Here is a 19,841-nt window from a genome sequence, read left to right on the forward strand (position 1 = left end):
TATATATATATATATATATATAAAGAACAGAATGGGTTGTATTTTGAGTTTTTGAGTTTTTAATGCTTTTTTAATAATTCAAGATTATTACAGGTTAATTTATAGGTTAATTTATGATAATATTCTTATCATAAGAGTTAATTATTTAACACGTAATGATTTTTATCAGTCACTATAACAGAAGAAAAAAAATTTATTAACAGAATAAATTTTAAAAAGAACGGATATTATTTTTTAAAATTTAAAAGTTAAAAAAGTTAAAAAAGTCATAATTTTAAATCAATGTTTGAAATTAATCATAATATTTATTATTTATCTTTGTTAATTTAACAATTCTCGTTAATGCATTTTCCGCTTTAAGATTTTGATCTTCAAGAGAATTTACGTTGTCATCATCCGATATATCCACCCAAGCTTAGTTGCATTCCTCTCTTATAATCTCTGGTGGATAAACCGTAACAACATTAATGGAAGATCCAGACAAACCTTCAAATTAATATTTGAATTAGTAGTAGCTTGGTCATTACTGTTTCCAACAATCCCATTTAACATCAGATTTCACAACTCCTAGAAAATAAAGGAAGAGAAATATCAATCAAATATCTCCTAGATTTTTCTTGGCAGAAAAATAGCTCTTACATATATTCAGATCTTAAAAAAGACATATCAAATCAAATATAAATCTATGACCATACGAATTGATCTAAGGAATAAAATACTCTAGTTTGTCTGCTCATCAAAATGTCATACATAGTCGGGCCCACAGATAACTGACATATTAGGATAAGTTTTATGTAGACTTGTCAAAGTCTAATACACATTAATTAATAACGTTCTAGTATCTATGATATTTTCAGAACTCCGGTACGCACGTAACTTACGGGAATTTTGAATATTCATATTTTCAGAACTCCGGTACGACACGTAATTTTGAGTGGGATTTTCTCACGGGAATACTTCCAATTACAAAAACCTTCCATTCTATTTTGAATATTCTTTTCCTAGATATTCTTTTATTATTTTAAATTACAACGTGTTACTATATAATTTGATTTATTTATTTATTTGATTTGATTTTATTTTTTTTGCAATTTCCTCACCTCAAAAGTATTTAAAAAAAAATCAACTAAAACATCAGAAGTTCAAGTACCTTTCTAAACCATGGGGCTAGACAACACCTAGCTAGAAATGTCAAAGAAAGACATTTGGAGGAGGAAAAAAAACTAGTGTTTTCAATACACATTTTACAGGGCCACCATGAACCATGAACCTTCCTCATCTATCTCCTCTAAACTCATCATGTAAGTATCTAAATGAAAAAATTGTTTAATTTACTCTTAGAGTTTATAGAGTCTAAATTTTTTAGCTATAAATTTTTATCTATTACTCTTAATTAATATAATTATTTAATTAAAAATGATATTAATAAAGAATAAAGAGTAAAAATATAAACCCATACACTTTTATCTGTATCCTTTCTCCATGCCGAAGAAGAAGTCCTGCACAAGCCCCTTAATTTTACACTATATACGCCTCCTCCAGCCAACTAGTTGGTAATCTGCTTACCACCGACAATTCGAAAGAACCTTACCTTCCGATAAGGTCAGGATTCTCTCTTCTACAAATTTCTCAAAATTTCTCTCTTCTCCCACGTCTCTGACTACACACGTCCTCTCTCTCTCTCCCTCCCGACGAAGGATCTTCGCGCAAGGTTGAGAAGCTCTCTCTTCCTCTTCCTCCTTCTCTCTCTTATCTATCTTTGCCTTCCCCTGTCACCGAAGCTCATGTCAGAAACTGGAGATTGCTGTGGAGATCTTACTCGTTGGACTGACGGATTGGAGCTCCCACTCGCCGGACTGACGGATCGGAGCTCGCACTCGTCGTGGAACTCGGGAACATCATTCCTCTGCTGCTTCGCCAAAAGCTTTCAGATCCCTTTTGCAATAGATCGCTGACGGGAGCTGGTCTAGTTGACATGTTCCTTGCGAAATTCCCTCGACTGCAGCTAAAATCTAGACGAGATCTAGCGGTTTCGTGGACAACGGCGACGAAGACGAAGTAGTTTGCATCGACATTTGGACGGAGTTCGTCTAGAGAAGTAGCTCGCAATGGAGGCGACTGCGAGCTTCGAGTACGAGGGGAGAGAGAGAGAGAGAGCAAAGAGAGAGAAAGGGAGAGAGGGAGGGGGAGACAGAGAAAGGGAGAGCGAGATCGAGGAAGAAAGTGAGGAAGAGGAAGAGACAAGGAAAAAGATGGAGAAAAAGAAATGGAAAAAAAAAAAAAATCAATGGCATCAAAAATTTTTAATAGCATAAATAATAGGATTGTTGAAAAGAGTGGTTATTCTTGTATTTTGCTCAACAGATGTACATATTTATATAAACATAATAGTTACATGAATCTAGCGAAATTAAAAAAAAAAAAAAAGCCAAAGAAAAGAAAAGAAAGAAAAATATGATTACATGATGTGTATAGATAAAATCACCGTTTCTTCTTTTCTCTTCAAATTCTGTTTCTTTAATTACCTCATCCTCCACCTCCACCTCCACCTCCACAGCCACCACCACCACATCCACCACCTCCACCACAGCCAGCTCCACCTCCACCTCCACCACCACCGCGACGCTTACGGGTGCCATGTCCGTGACCAATACAAGCAAATATCACAAATGATATGATCGAAAAGGACATGAAAATCATGCAGAGAAAGGAAATTATGTCCCCAGAACTTTGCAGATATAAAGGATCTGCATGGTTATCAGCTATGGAAGCAGCAATTTCTCTGACCATTTTTTTTTTCTCTATTAATTAATGCTATGTAGTCGGGCAGAGATATACTAGAGAATTGTTGCTATTTAATTAACTAATAACGATTCCTATATAAGATTAGGTACGATATTTTCTCCAATTAGGAACTGCATGGTGCCGTACGATGTAAGGAACACTACTTATAAGTAAGGATAAAAATGTCAATGTCGACATGATTGTTGAGGTTTTGATTTAGAGATAATGTTGACAGAAATGTTGATATTGACGGATATTTTTTTAAAAAAATAGATATTTTGAAAAAACTCAAAATTTTTTGTTGAAAGTATACAAAATGCTAAAACAAGCAATATTATTTCATTTAATCAATTTAATAACATAAATAATACATTTTTTTTATCAGATTATGAGTGTTATGTTGCATCACATAATAGAAAATCATCATAAATATATATGGAGTCTGATTCCAATATAATTTTACATACTCAGGTATAAGAGTATAATATAGCACAAAAAAAAAACTGCCAAACATAATAAAGCAGTACAATCTTGAAGTGTTTTTAATATCAAAACAAGTTTTTAGCTAGTTAAAAAGCATAATATAAGTTCTGATCTTGATGTAAACAATATATTTATAAAGATATTACCTTTAAATGCTCTGAAGGTATTTGTTAATGTGCCACATATATTTTTTTTATTCCTTCCCACTATTAACTCATAAATTGGATATTGTTGGTTTATCCAACTTGATGAAGAGTCTCCATAGATGTGTAATATATCAAAGAAACCATCTTGATATTCTACTTTTGAATTAGACTCTATTTGAGAACAATATAGATGATTATAACCATATGAACTTTGCTCAGTTCTTACTTTCTATGAAATCAAAACTTAAGGCCATAAAATCCTCATCAATTTGACTCATATGAGTCACACTACATTTTCTTATATGTTATTTTCTACCATATATTCAGTGTCATATTTTATTAAAATTAATAAAAAAATGTGCTGCAAAATTAAATTTTTATGTGAAAGTTAAAATTTTCCCGGCGTGTTTAGACATTCTATGGATATATCTAAAAATATCACAGCTATTTATGAATATTCACTGATATTGTTGATACTTTTGGATATTATGGACATTTTAAGATACTCTGAGAATAATATATTTATCTCTTGTTATCCATGTTAAGACTTCAAAATATGAACAATATTGTGAAAATATTGACAATGTTGCGGATATTTTCATCCTTGCCTATAAGTTAGATATGAGAGTACTTGTCTAAAGTCTAATACACATTAATTAATAAGGATTAATCAAAGACTTGCCAACAGTCTACGATATTTGAGTGGAATTTTCTTGCAGGAATAATATTTACATAAACCTCCCTTTCTACAATTTTAAAAAACCTTTGGATAATGTCACGATAAAGGTAGAAAATGAGTGAAATATAAAATTTGAAAGCTATTTTAACTAAAATTTGAAGAGTTATGCTCTTAATTATTTGTCACTTGCCAAAAGTCTACTCATTCATTACTAATTAACAATTCATGAGAGACAACGACATCTTGTCTTATTCCGAGGAAGAACTCTGGTGCTATATGTAATGAATACTAGAAAATTAAGCTTAATTGTAATTGAGTAGAATTTTCTTAGGGGAATAATTTTTTTAAAAAATTTATCCCATTTTATTTGTTTTTTTTTTTTCGAATTATCTTTTCTCTTTTAAAATTACAAATTGCTATCTCACAAAATAGTAGGCCCCGGGTGGCTCCCATCATGTGGATCTCACCATTCGTGAGAGCTTATGAAAAGCTTATGAAGAGCTTTATTTACATTTTTAACTTTTTATTTATAAACAATTAATTAAATATCTCATCAATATCTCTTTATTACATTACATCTTATAATAATAAGTGTTTTTAATTTTTTTATTTAAATAAGTTCAAAAGCTCTTCTTAGATATAAAAGCACTTTTTCAGGCTATATTCAAACACTAATTAAAACGCCGTAACTTATCAAAATCTTCTTCTACTTAAAAGTACAAGCATAAGCTATCCTAAATAAGCCTATAGGTTCGTTCGTTTCGCTTGTTTGAGTTGACAATTTAAGTTAAAAAGTTAATTCTTGTGAGAGAAATCAATATAGCAGAAAAATTAGTTGAATTTAGATTTTTGTAAGAGAAAATACTGTAGCAAAAATTTGAGTTGTGATTTGAACTAGCGAAACGAATAAAAAAGTTTATTGTGAACCATCATATTTATATTAAAATTCATTTATTTCGTATATTTTTTTTTATTATTTTGATGTAATTCTGATAAGATCTGACATTAACAGAGTTCGTAGAAGAAGCTTTTTATTTTTATGAGAAATCATCTCCACCAGCAAATATTAATGGATAACATCTTGATGGCTTAAGAATGGCATACGTTTTAGCTTTTACTTATTTGCTGGTTTATTTGGCGTCTGTGGAAATATATTTGCTACTTCTGGAGGTTTCCTATCTAGTGCAAATTGTAAACGCTACAGGGGCAGAGTTTTATAAAATGGCTTAACCCTAGTTTTCATTGATAAGAGAGGTTTCCTATCTAGTGCTCAACTGTAAATGCCACACAAGCAGAGGTTGAGAAATTGGTCTTTGCCTGGTCTTTACCTGTGAGCTTGTGGTAAGTATATTGAAATTTTCCATTATTATTATATATATTCCAGCGTTCTTCGATTGTCATATTTCATTTTATCCGTAATGTTGTTTATGCGTTTATTAATTTGATCAAATCAATGGTTACTTGACGAGGGAAAAGTAAAAGACTCATATGATTTATTCCTTATGGTTACAAGTTACAACAGTTCTGCAAAACATATCAATATATGTATAATCAGAGAAAAGAAAATCATATCTATATATTTATATAAATAATTACACGCCTCTAGAGCAAAACAAATACATATATGTGTAAATATATAATTACATGCGTGTCAGCCTCCACAGCCTCCACAGCCTCCACCAATGTCCCTGCCGTGGCGGTACTTACGAGAGCGACGCGTCCACCTTGATCGGTACAAGCAAATATCACAAATGATTTGACCGAAAGGTACATGAAAATTATGCAGAGCAAGAGTATTATGCCCCCAGATCCTTCCAGATGTAAAGGATCAAAGACCGGCTGTCGGCGATCGGCGTCGGTTACCAATGATTGTCTCCCATTGTCATCTAGTAATTTCCTAGTGGTAATCTTATAGATTACCTTTTTGACTATTGAGGGCATTTTTGGTAATCTACTTATTGAATTTTGATTAGTTTTAATTTAAAATAATCTTGACAAATATCAGGAATCTAAATTTTTATCCTTTAATTTTGATTTATAATTTTTTTAGTTAAATAATTATATTAATAAAATGATATTTATTAAGAATAAAAAATAAATGTCTAAATTGAGAAATAAATTCTCTTTTTTTTTCTTTAATTTTCTATAATAAAAATTTATGAGCTAATGTTGATGGGTTAAACATGCAGTAGTAGTAAGCCCAAAAAATAGAAAACACTCTTAAAAATAAATACAAAAAAGGAAAATAGTAAGAAATAGGTCAATATGAAAAGTTTAAGAAAGTATATAGGTTAACTTTTAATTATAGAAATTAATAGACCATAATTTATCAAGTTATGGTTTATAATCAGATAAATTATGGATAAACTTGTCAAGTTATGGTTCATAACCAGACAAGTTATGGACAAAAATCGAGAATAATTTGTCAAGTTATGGTTCATAACCATACAAGTTATGGACGAAAACAATAATTTAACCTATTTATTAACTTATATAAACTATTAGCCTATTAATTTTAATTCATCTCAAAATCTATTTTCGTCTTTCTCAACAAAAAAAAAAAAAAAAAAAAAAAAACAACTAGAAAACCCTAAAAACAACGCCCAGCTCGATGTATAAAATGGCGGCGTGGAGTGACCAGTCTCTCTGCTAGTTCTACTAGCTTCGACGAAACCAAGGCATTCTTTTGATATTTGATTCCTCTGTTTCGTTCGTTTTTGTTGCATTTCCAATCGGTTATTCGACGATTTAATCTCAAGTCTTTGACTTTAAGCTTGAGGTATTAGCTTGATGTTTTTTGCTTTACTTATTTCATTTCATTACATTTAGTAAACACTCACAAATTTTCTGTGTTTCTTTAACAGAATTAATTTTTGTAATAAAATGAGAAAAAATATAGATTTTCGGGGAAATTAGACTTAAATGGCGGTTTCGTATATTCACTGTGTGCAATATTCATGGAAAGTCTCTTCAAGAGGTCGCGTTTCTGTTTCCAGCTCTGTCTATGGCGGAAACCACTTGAAGAATAGAAGCGCTTGCGTTGTTTTTGCTTCGAATAACAAGATCGACAAGGTTGTTTTCTCTTGAATCCATGATTTTTCTAATGGGCTAGCGTAAATTTTTACATTCATTATACTATGTGCGTTTGTTTTCTGATTTGATATGGGGTTTTCTCTGTAAAAGTTTGCTTCTTTTTTATTTTCCCCTTTTAAATGACCCAGACATTAGTCAAATTTCTACTCAGATTATTATTATGGTAGGAGTTGTTACATGTCTGGAAAATAAAAGATAGAGAATAAGATTTGATGGGTGGGTTTCCATATGTCAGATTGATATCTCTTGAAGGTGTCCATCGTTGCCCGTTAATGTCAATCTGTTATTAATCGAGCTACATCTGGACTTCACATGTATCTTTCCCATAAGGAAAAAAAAAAAACTGTGAAATGTGTATAGCAGTTTATAATTGCTTGTATGTATCTTATTTTGTGGTAAATTGCATAGTTGAAGAGGATCCACATATGGTTTTTTGACATTTTCATTAACTGTCAAAAACTACGATACTGGTCACAAAATGTTTTCGTTTTCTTTTAGGCAAATTGTTCTTAGGCATGTGAAATAAGATAATATAGGAATACGCAATGCATTGCTGATCTTGAAATAACAAAGCTCTATAGTATTGATATTGCCTCTAGAATGTTGGCTGTTGTATAAATTATAATCATGTGCTTGTTTTGACCAGACATAGTCAAGTGTCTGCCAAAGTCTTCTATGGTAGAGATTGTTACATGTCTGGAAAATCAAAGAGAGAGAAGGAGATTTGATGGATGGGTTTCCCATCACTCTTATGTACATCAGGCGAAGGTGTTCATCGTTGCCCGATAATATTGTTACTATCGAGCTACATCTGGACTCCACATTCTTATCCCAAACCTCAGAGAAATAAATATTGCCTCTAGAATGCTGGCTGTTGTATAAATTATAATCATGTGCTTGTTTTGACCAGACATAGTCAAGTGTCTGCCAAAGTCTTCTATGGTAGGGACTGTTACATGTCTGGAAAATCAAAGAGAGAGAAGGAGATTTGATGGATGGGTTTCCCATCACTCTTATGTACATCTCTTGAATGTGTTCATCGTTGCCCGATAATATTGTTACTATCGAGCTACATCTGGACTCCACATTCTTATCCCCAACCTCAGAAAAATAAATAAGTAAAGGGAAACATGTGCAGTTTGTGTGGGCTAATGGCCCTGTGTATAGACAATTTTCAGATGTTTTTATATGTTCATTGTGCACAAATGGGTTTTGCTGGAACTTATAGGGCCTGTCCTGCATCTAGAAATGAAAAAAGCAATGGAAAACTTTGAATCAACGTTCTATAATTTGTAATTTGATTCTGTTTCTAGTCATTGTTATTGTCCAATCCTTTCCTTTAAATATTTTTGGATATATTGGTCAATTTTCTTGTGTTGGTGGGTCCATGTGATCCGGTTACTTCCTCTGTCTGGAACCATATTAGGTTATGCAGTGATAGAACATAACCCTGTATCTCATGCAACCATCTTTCTCTCTCTCTCATCCTCTTATTATTATTGCTTCTCTTTTAAGGATATATCTTTTGAATATGCCAATAAATGCGTCCATAATATTATCAGAATCATTTCAGGTTGAGACACTGTTAGACAGTGTAAAATGGGATGACAAAGGTCTAGCAGTGGCGATAGCGCAGAATGTTGACACTGGTGCCATATTAATGCAAGGCTTTGTGAACAGGGATGCAGTGGCTAAAACCATTTCCTCCCGAAAGGCAACGTTCTACAGTCGCTCACGGTCAACGTTGTGGACAAAGGGAGAGACCTCAATGAATTTCATTAACATTCACGACATATTCATTGATTGTGACCGGGACTCTGTATGTTCTTTTGATGTTCTCATCTGTGATATTGTTTTGTTGTTGTTTCATTTCATGTGCTTAAAATCAGTATATGTTGCCCGTTTTCTACCCGGCATTAACTCATAACTCTTTTCTCAGATAATATACCTCGGGAAGCCTGATGGTCCTACTTGCCATACGGGGGCTGAAACTTGCTATTACACACGAGTTTCTGATTTACTAGAACCTCCAGAGGTTTGCAATTATAATGACTAAATAACCTCGCATATGTTTTGTGTTGATTCTCGGGACCAACTATAGTTTATTTTTTGACAGACTGAAACTCAAGGAGACAAATTGGCGGAGACCACTTTGTATTCATTGGAGTCGACAATATCTCAACGGAAAGCAGAATTAGAATTACCCCAAAATGGAAAACCTTCATGGACCAAACGATTACTACTAAACAGCGATTTGCTGTGCTCCAAAGTCAGGTACCATGTTGATGCACTGGTGTTTTCATTACAGTTGGAAATATGAGTGAATCTTTAATATCTAACAGCCACAAACAGATTCATTTAATCTTATGCCTCATGTCCACTGGTTTGCACATGCTATAAGATTTTCTGATGTGTATGTGTTTTCCATTTTAGGGAAGAGGCAGATGAGTTATGTCGAACACTCGAGGAGAATGAGGATAAATCCCGTACAGCCTCGGAGATGGCAGATGTGCTTTACCATGCCATGGTTCTGCTTGCACTCAAAGATGTAAAAATGGAAGATGTTCTACAAGTTCTAAGAAAGAGGTTCTCTCAATCGGGAATTGAGGAGAAGAAAATTCGCGTTTCACAAGGCTAAGCATGGACAGTTCATGGTTGTGTTCAATTGTTGTAATAATAGTGAGCTATGTATTGTACAATACTTAGTTCCATTTTGGATTTGGCTCTCCGTGTTCTAAAAAGTCAATGTTATGATGGCCATTTGCTTACTTATCATATATTTAAGATTTTTGCGAAAATTTAATAAAACCACCTCTTTTATCTGCATGAGAAGGAACAAATCCGAGTTGAACATATACGAAATACAGATTGAAATTCACATAACTAGTTTGGCTCTCGAACTTTATCATTTCCTCTGTTACAAAACCATTTCCTCTGTTACAAAATCATTAAAAATAGACAAAATGAGCATGTGGGGAGCACATGATATTTTTAATGAGGATAAATTTGGTAAAATTAATTTTCATTTCAACTTTGATCCCGGACAATAACTTAGGCCGTGTTTGGATTTGATCATGTTTTTATCTTTTACGTTTTTTGAGAAAGAAAAAATGAAACGTTTTTAAAACGGCGTTTGGCGGAATAAGGACAAAAAACGTAAATGAAAATGATTTTTTGGTTTAGTGTAAAATGAGAGGAAAATGAAAAATGACTTTTAGTCGTTTTTCACTTTTTGTTTTCGTTTTCTCCTCTCTCGGCAGAGAGAGAAAGAGCGACATTAATAAATTTTTTTATATTGAAAATAATATCTTGATAAAACTACAAAACGCATTTTTAAAAATGATTTCTGTCTGAGATTGAAAACGTTTTCATTTTCATTTTCATGCAAAAAACAAAATCCTTTTAGAATGAATTTCAAACACGCCCTAAGTGTCTCATTTTGTTTCTTAAAACTTTCAAATGCCACAATAATGGCTGTTGAGGTTTACAAATGTTTTATTTTTTTTCTCCTATTTGAATGTTTAATGTTATTTTTTCTCCCGATAAATTTTATACAACTTACAAAACGTCAATGAAACTTTAATGTTTCTTCTCTTGATAAATTTTATGCAACTTAATGAAAGATAACAACATATGTGTAAACAATTTATTGACTCTAACTCAATTATTGCGACATAAATGAAGTTCAGTTAGACTTTTTAATAGTTTGATCCGCTAATTTTGTATGGTTAATGCATTTTGTTTTTCTAGCGGATCAAATTATGAAATGTTAATATTAAATAGGGAGTTTAGTAGGATTAAAAAAAGAAATGAACTACTGATAGTTCTCTACTTTTCAACCGTCAAATTTATATCAGAAACTGTCTGTTCTGCATATTATATGATTTTAATCAAATTTAACAGATAAAAACTGGCCTTACCGATAAATAGGCCTACAGGAGAAAGTCCCCACTAAATATTCAAACATGGGACTGAAAGTGCAACATTTGAAATTTGAGGGGCAAAATAACACACCGAGTATTTCTTGGGGTCAAAGTTGAAATTAATCCTTAAGTAATTTTATCAAATTACCCTCATTAAAAGCATCACATGCACCTTATATGTTTATTCCATCCATTTTTTTAGGGGTTTTGACACTGACGGGTTGAAAATGCAATATTTGTAAAAGTTATGGGCGATTAATTTGACATTCAAAAGTTTAAGAGTAAGATGAGTTACAATTAGAATTTTTTGGGGGCCAAAAATAAATTTAACCCTTGAATATACTAACTAGGGCAAACTACAAAAGTTTCCTTCAATGCTTACTGGCAAAAATAAAAAAAATAAAAAAAAAACAAATATAACTCATTGTTAACTCAAATGCCGAATAAAAAAAAAAAAAAAAAAAAAAACAAATATAACTCATTGTTAACTCAAATGCCGAATAAAAAAAAAAAAAAAACAAAAACAAATATTACTCATTGTAATGCATAACTCAAATGCCGAACGGTTGCCTCCAATCAAGACAAGTACTTACGAGATCTCGTTCCTATACGGCTATACCCTAATTACCATGGTCACCAGATCCTAAAGTACTTGGCCGATATGTGGCCCCCCCACTACCACTGCAACTAACTTTAATCGTATGAAAATCCCATTTTTCATTTTGGGACGACATATTAGTCTCTTTACGACGTTTATCACTACAACATTCTACATCTTGTTGTCTTGATGATGTTGTAGACAAAGACAGAGAAAGCATTGTCTCAGTTTCTGCAGCTTTGTTTTCTTGACTATCATTTATCTCTGTGACACCGTCACAATTAATGTGACCCAAACTTAGCTGTAAATCTGGAAGCCATTTCTTTTCCTTCAAACTCTCTTGTGCTTCATGCTTTACTTCGCTGTTTGTGCACTGCTTTGCTCTTATCCCGTGAACCTGCATTAATAATTCAAATTCAAAACTACAATTTATAATTTTTCCCTTTTAGGTGACTGTATATATGGGATATATTATAACTGAAATTTGGATCTTATTGCATATGTGTAGTTTTATACAATTTTACATGAGTATTTCCTCAAGAATTCAGCTAGTGTTAAATGTATATATGCTTAATTGGGTCATTTACATTTTTGTCTGTGTATTATAACCAAGTCCTTTTTTATTCATTCAAATGTTAAAATCTCGAAAGAAAAATGTATGGCTTCATTTTTATTAATGGTTGCGTCTTAACATTTTAAAACTATAAAATTAATCGCTGCAATTAATCTCTATGAAATCATAAATTGTCCTCTTGGTATCTTTTTCCGTTAAGATTTTAACCATCGGATGAATGAAATGAAGTAACAATTTAGGACATTCTCATAATTCAGAGACTCATTTTGAGACTTTTCGAAAGTCAATAACCAACAGGATGTCCTATAGTCCGGGGATTGAAAATGGGACTAAGCCTACTTAATAAGAGGAGAGTCGAAAGACAAGGTTGTTATACGTACCTCAAGTTGAGACAAGGATGCCAAAAATGGATCGGTACATGTATTGAGCTGAAAAGGGTAATTGGTACTGGTAATATTGGCCTTGGTTTGTGCAAACATGTCAACATGATCATGTGCATTAACATTGTTATGGCCACGTGAAAAATTCATGAGCTGAGAAGTTCTTCTGCTTGTGATCCTATGATTTCCAATGATATTCTCTCGAGGAGGCCACTTCTTCTCCTCAAGAAATTGGCTGGGTCTAAGTGGTGGTACCGTTCTTGTTATAATTGCGTCCCTTAAATCAAATATTTGTGAGCTTGTTCTTTTGTTGATCCCCTTTTGGAGGATATTTACTGTGTCAATTACGTGGTCGCCTTTGTCTATACCAAAACCTTTGCTCCATAGAGGACTTGATGACCATGGAGGATGGTATCTAGAGAGACGAGAGAGATCAGGTCAGAGTTATATCCAAAGTCCAATTAAGAACTTATTGAGAATAGGAAAATGATCACTACTTCATTTGTTTGATATTCTTGAAGTTGATTTTTTTTTTTATGAATAAATTTAGCACATCTTAACTAGGTCGTTAATATCCATTAACAAGTCTCCTCCTATATATCAGAACCCTCACTCAATATTATTAATGTTTGTTTGGTTTGAGGGTTTAAACCATCCTAATTTTGGTTCAAATGGTATTTTCTCTTACAAAAAATTTAAATTTAAAAAGTTCTGTTACAGCGTTTTTTCTTACAAATTTAAATTCTAGTTCAAATCACCTAGTTTGCACACTCAAACCAAACAAGCACTAAATTATAAAAAAGAAAATTACAAGAAAGGTTGAAGTTGGTGATATTATACCTTGAAGGATTGGCATTGGAGTCACATGGATGTTTGGATAATGTTGGTGGGAAAAAGTGGCTTCGGCATTCCATTGCAAAGTTTCCTTTATAAAGATTATTGAAGCTGTGATACATTTGCATAATGTGGTCTTCTCTTTGCGTTGGCGTGTTTGTTTGAGATAAAACTGTTATAAAACATGCATGCATGCAATTTCCGTAAGCTTGTTTTCTTTCTTTAAAAATTCTGGCTGTTTTTGCGAAATAGTCAAGAATTATTACAATTAGGACTTTTTTAAAAAAAAAAAAAAAAAACTGATTTATAATTATATATTTAAAAAGTGAGCCATTGCAGTGCAGCCCTAAATAAAATCAAGCAAGATAACTTCATCTAACTAATTGTTATACAATTGGAACAAAATGATCAAAGTTCAACTAACTCACGGGGGAGTTAAAAGAAAATGTTTATTAACAAGGACTATTACTGATATTATTTGATTTAGATAAAGGAAACTACTGACTAATATGATTTCTTTCGTAATTATTTTTTCACTAGCTATACAATATACGATCAAGTAAGTAAGTACCCTAAGTAGCTGAAATATGTGAAAACGACAAAGTATTAATCATAGATTGATTAAATATTGTAATTAGTCAACTTAGCTACGCTAGTAATTAGTTTAACAAAAAAATTCAAATTGCACATGCTGAAGGTGTATTTAAATCTTATGCTTTTGTCTTCCCAGGAGTTGAAAAAAAAAGGGTAGTACAATTCCAAATGAAAGTTTTCATGAAATTAATTTGTATACCTTGTCCAGATTCATCAAGCTTCTTACTTCGATACATCTGAAATAATATTACAGACAATTAAAGAGAATGATCGATCAGAAAATCGGAGTTTATGTTCAACTTTACAATGAAATAGGAAGTATTTAAAATCAAGTAGAATTGCCGATCAAGTAGTTATCCCGGTGAACAAGTTTACCTGCAAATGACTCTTTACATGAGCAATGCTAAGCCCTTTCACATCCATCAGCTGTTGAACTAACTTTGGTGTTGCTCCTGTACAAGCAAATTATATCCAAAATTTACATCTTTAGCTAAATATTCATCATCAAACACAAAATATAACTGCATATACACCAATTTCCACTTAACTATATTGGAGCATGTCATGTTCACTACAATATACTTTGTAACATATACAAGAATTAGCTATACATAAATCAATAAATTAATGTGGGACTTATAAATAACAATGACATCATTAAAACTTACTTTCTTGTCCGCCGAGCCTTTCAACGGCATGAACAAAGGCTAGATGGAGATCAGGAGTCCAGCGAAGCCGCGGCATCTTTGATCGGACGTACGGCCTCACTGAACTAGTACTCTTAGTACCACTGTATAATACTTTCTCTTCCACATTTTTCTCCTTAAGATCCTCATCATGTAGAACACCATTATTGATGCTGGAATCGGCTTCTTCGGTGCCTGTTGCTTCTTCGTTTAAGTCGAATTTACGAGAATTGAGTAGAGAGGAGGCTTTGGCTTGAAAGTCACTTCCATCACTACTATTACCGTCATGATCTGTATATCTCTCAATCCTTCCCGCCATATATTACAACTTCCTTCACATACTATTACTTGTACATTTACTTGAGGCTTTCTAATCCTGTGTCACAGATATTTCATCCCTTCAGTAATCGGGTGAACTGGCTTGTAGACACGCCATGAAAGCATAAGAACTGAACGGAATCCCGCTCGAAGAACACAAAGAAAGAGGAATTGGTCCCGTTGAGCTCCTAATAATATATATAAGACCTGAAGAGCTGAACTACATATATATACACACACACACACATATATAGTATTATATATACAACTAATTAATACGTACTGATCAGGTCGAAATTCATAAACCATGTTGGGAAGAAATTATAAGTGACCTTATTGAGTTTTCTAAAAGATTAGAGCAACTATATGATTGAAGTTCATAATTTGTATTTTATATCTATCAATAGGGTGTTTTGTTCGAAAAGTTATTAGATTTAGTCAAAATTTTGTTTGTTCATCAAGCTATACAAGGTCTCTCTTGTCATTTCCGAGCCAAAAGCATATATCTTGCTCTGGAAAATTTCTTATTTCTAGGTTGTGGGAGTTGAGCCATATATCTATATATATATATATTATATACACACATAGACATAAACCCTAGAAGAAGATCGAAGAGAGGTTCAAAAATTTAAACCATAGCATGGAGAAGAGAAACAGGATCTACGTACGGCTAGGGTTTTCACTAATAACATGCTCGCATTATATACATATACATCACACTTTTCTGAAAAGAATCTGACTACGAAAGACAAATATATTACTGCTGATATTGTAGGATTAAAGCACTCAAAAGGAAACTTCACTTTTTTTTTTTCTTAATTTCCTAGTCCACGTTAATTTTGAATCTCATGATTAGCAAAAATAAATAAATAAATAAATAAGTAACCTCACGCATCTAGAATTTCATTTTTAATAAGCGTATTGAAGGATCTATCCATTTGTGACTAAATTTTGCTTCAAAACCTAGAAACCAAACAACTTTAGATCAGACCAAAAAAAAAAAAAGAATTTTCATGAAAAAACTTACCAGCTACCAGTTGATGATCAAGAACACTACTGATCAGTCTAGTCCTTTGCATATGTATAGATCTTCATGTAATTAATGTTTACACAGCTTATTAAACCATATAATTACGATCTTATCATATTTTCATGGGCTTCAAAGAGAGCTAGCAGAACAATATCAAAGTAGAGAGAGATGTTGGGTTAAAAAATTTAGGCTGCTTTTATTTTAAAAAGAAGTCTTTGGTTGGAATTTGTTGAAATTCCTAGACCTATTATCAAACTTAAATAATATTCTTCCACTTCAATTTGACATATAATATATATCTAATGCATATAATAGATATATATCAAGATATGGACAAGGAGACGATTGTCGGACACCCTTATTTCGATCTTGATCTATTTGCTCTAGAATATACATATATATATATATATACATATACATACACATATATTTATAATCACTGTTACTTTGAAAAAGAATCAATATGGCCACTCTCTTGGACTGGTAAAAATCATGTGACTTTTCGAGCCTTTCTTGTTCCGATTCTTCTTTGACAGGTTGTCCCGTCCATTTCTCCCTTTCTCTTGAATTACCTATCCGTGATAATCTTTATTGGTTGACCTCTGCTAGGTACTAAAATTGTCTGGTTGTTGCGGAATTATTTTATATATAATGTTACATCTAATAAGTTACTCTATATAATATTATATCTAAGTAGTTATTCTTTTAATTTAATATCTCGTTCTCTGTTGCTCTCTCTCTCTCTCGCACTGATCTCTCTCTCTCTCTCTCTCTCTCTCATATATGTTGAGCCTTCCAAGAAGTAGCCATAAATTGTTATCTAAGATTTTTAAGGTAGAAAGTAAATACAAATACATGTATAAGTGGGCGGTACGTAACCTCACAGAAATTATAGACATAGTCGCATCACATACATATATATATAGGTAAATTTTAAGTCTGGCTGCCGTACAGTCAGATAAATGTTCTTTTTTCATATGGACGTCTAACATTATTCATAAGGAAAAAAAAACTGAGATGGCAAAATGACACGCATATATATATATATATATATATATATCACAAAGGAATATTGCGTATGCCTTCTAAGGGTCACAGGCCTAAACAAAATTCCAAGTAGTACGGGACCTAATTTTTGTTACCGCTATTAAACGTGAGAAAATTAATGTAGAATATTCAGGTGACCATTTTCACTTTTCGGTACTACAATTAGCTAGTAAACATGTAATTCGTAAGGGAAATAAACTTAGAAGTCCTTATATATATATATATATATATAATCCCCCAAAAACAGTCCACATCCTTATAATTGATTGGTTACTTACATAGAATAAATTACTTATCCTATGTGATCTCGTTTTCTATTATTTACAAAATATGTCCGTAGAAAAAATATAACTAAATAATACTATTTCGGCATGTTATAAGATAATTGGATAGGTGAACCACTACCAACTGTTGTATGCATGGTAGAACCGCGGGGAACATTTTGGAATAATAATTGAGAGATTCCTCTAAATATGGACACTGAGATTCTCTTGGAAAACTTCAAGGAAACAAGACGGTTGTTCTTTGTGCAAATCAAGTCAGAAAAAGGGAATATATGGAGTAGACACGGCGACATATCGTTCTGCATTTTATATGTATAGACTCAGAAATGATGTGCTGCAGCTACTTGCAATTTGCATCGGATCCATCTTTAGTGACATAAGAACTGCTACCATATTCTTAATATATACAAAGCCTCTTGATCCATCATTTAGATCTCTTCGTATGATTTTGTCAATATATATACACACACACAAACGCACCTTAATTTGCAATACTATAAACACTTTAGTTTTACCTTTTTCATTGTTTGAAGTTTGGTAATATAAAATAGGAGAATTCTTTGTTAGGGTGAAAGAAAAGTAACGATCAATAGGTACCATCTGTCAAATTTTCATTAAGTTGTATTATATATATACACACACATATATATGTGCATATGTATTTGTATGTATGTATATTTAATGTGATATGAGTTTGTTTTAATCGAACGGTTTAGAATTGTATCTTAAAAGTACACAGAATTGTTTGTATCTTACAAGTACACAGAATTGTCCAATAAATTAACGGTAACATTCATTATCTTCTACTACTACTACCACCACCACCACCACCACCACCACTACTACTACTACTAATAATAATAATAATAATAATAATAATAATAATAATATAGGAAAACTTTATATTGAAATTTCAATTAATTAACTTATTTTCTTAAAGAATTAGTTAGATTACATCGATCATCTGGATGGCTATAATACCAAAGTTAATTAAAGACCAGTAGACCACCAACTTCATATATATTTATCATTTTCTTAGGGGATATGTACGTACCAAAATAATAGAGTTGGACATTATTTAATTGACTAGCACCCAAATATGAATAATATATCATGACTAAGCAGAGAGAGTTTTTCATTAGTTATTGGAAAAAAAAATCATTATTAAACTTTGATGAGAACTCTCCCAAGTATATAGAAATTAAGCCAGGTATATATACTTATTATATTATATGCATGTGTGTAGTTGTAATAGTTATTCAAATATTTATATATTGATGAGTACTATTATTCTAATTGTAAGATATTGATACGATGATTATAATAAATTAATAGTAAATTAAAAAAAATTATGACAATTAATAAAATTAAAATCTAATCACGCCAGTACAATAAATCTCTAAATTTAATGAATAACCATCATGAAAATATATGACCACTGAAAACTCGTCATATATTTATATATACTTTTACTATGGTTCTCCTTCTCATAGTATATAGAGAAGTGAGAATTGTAATATGGTATTTAAACATAAAACTAACATTAGAAAAATATTAACATAAAAAATATATTTTGAAAAAAAAAATCCTAATTTCTGACCAAGGGCGCCTAGGATGATTAGTGGCGGTGGGGTTAAGATCACATACATTCCGTGTACATATGAAGGCTAAAGAAGAGGAGACAATATGTAGTTGGAAAGGTGAAAAGTGGAAGAGAATTTTTGGGTCTTCTTGTAGAGAAGAGAAACAGATAATTAAGATCCATTCGATATTCTCTTGGATCATTTCGTTGTCTGTTTTCTCCATGTCTTTTCCTAAATGACCAAGAATTTACTTTCCAAGGCATCCTTCAAAGAGCTTAAATTTATTTTGTCATGACATAAGAGAGATGGTTTGTTTATTCTTTCGGGAAGAGAAAGGTCTCATTTAGGCATTATCTCTAATATATTTGGTTTGGGTAAAGGACACCCAAAAACTGACTAGATATATGTGCCATCTTTAGCTGCGTTTAATACGTAGCTAGCTGCTTTAAATTAGTGTTTGGTATGAGGAATCGTGTAATAATTCAAATTATGGTTCGTGACTCGCTACAGTGTTTTCTCTCATAAAAAATACACGTAAATCGAAAATAATTCTGCATAATGATTTTGAATCCGTGGATCAAACGTCCACTGAGAGAGAGAGACGCCCAAAAACTGACTAGATATATGTGCTATCTTTAGCTACATTGAATACCTAGCTAGCTGAGAGACTGAGAGAGAGAGAGACGCCCAAAAACTTAGAGAGAGAGAGAGAGAGAGAGATTTTAGCTATAGTAAGACAAATATTCGAAGGATTAAAGTAAGACAAATATTCGAAGGATTAAAGTAAGACTTCTAATGGGAAAGA

At 32.2% G+C, this 19,841-nt stretch overlaps 2 protein-coding genes across 3 annotated transcripts; one reads left to right on the top strand and one right to left on the bottom strand.

Moving 5' to 3' along the window:
- The first annotated feature begins 6,696 nt into the window (after window positions 1-6,696).
- On the top strand, window positions 6,697-9,960 carry LOC21393649 (histidine biosynthesis bifunctional protein hisIE, chloroplastic). 2 transcript variants are annotated; one of them, XM_010106100.2, is made up of 6 exons: window positions 6,697-6,871; window positions 6,957-7,164; window positions 8,759-9,004; window positions 9,125-9,220; window positions 9,302-9,459; window positions 9,619-9,960. In XM_010106100.2, the coding sequence occupies exons 2-6, from the start codon at window positions 7,015-7,017 to the stop codon at window positions 9,821-9,823; spliced, it is 855 nt and encodes a 284-aa protein (XP_010104402.1). In that variant the 5' UTR covers window positions 6,697-6,871; window positions 6,957-7,014; the 3' UTR covers window positions 9,824-9,960. The 2 variants fall into 2 exon arrangements, with proteins under 2 accessions (XP_010104402.1, XP_024026549.1); XM_024170781.1 differs by having other exon boundaries at window positions 6,791-6,871; window positions 7,089-7,164.
- A 1,768-nt stretch (window positions 9,961-11,728) lies between these two features.
- On the bottom strand, window positions 11,729-15,093 carry LOC21393650. The gene is made up of 6 exons (XM_024170771.1): window positions 14,757-15,093; window positions 14,464-14,540; window positions 14,288-14,324; window positions 13,501-13,585; window positions 12,661-13,075; window positions 11,729-12,103 (listed from the first exon to the last, which is right to left on the bottom strand). The coding sequence occupies exons 1-6, from the start codon at window positions 15,091-15,093 to the stop codon at window positions 11,729-11,731; spliced, it is 1,326 nt and encodes a 441-aa protein (XP_024026539.1).
- Between the last annotated feature and the right edge of the window lie 4,748 nt (window positions 15,094-19,841).

Source organism: Morus notabilis, unplaced genomic scaffold, assembly GCF_000414095.1.
Source record: "Morus notabilis unplaced genomic scaffold, ASM41409v2 Scaffold830, whole genome shotgun sequence".
In the NCBI taxonomy this organism is placed as follows: Eukaryota; Viridiplantae; Streptophyta; class Magnoliopsida; order Rosales; family Moraceae; genus Morus; species Morus notabilis.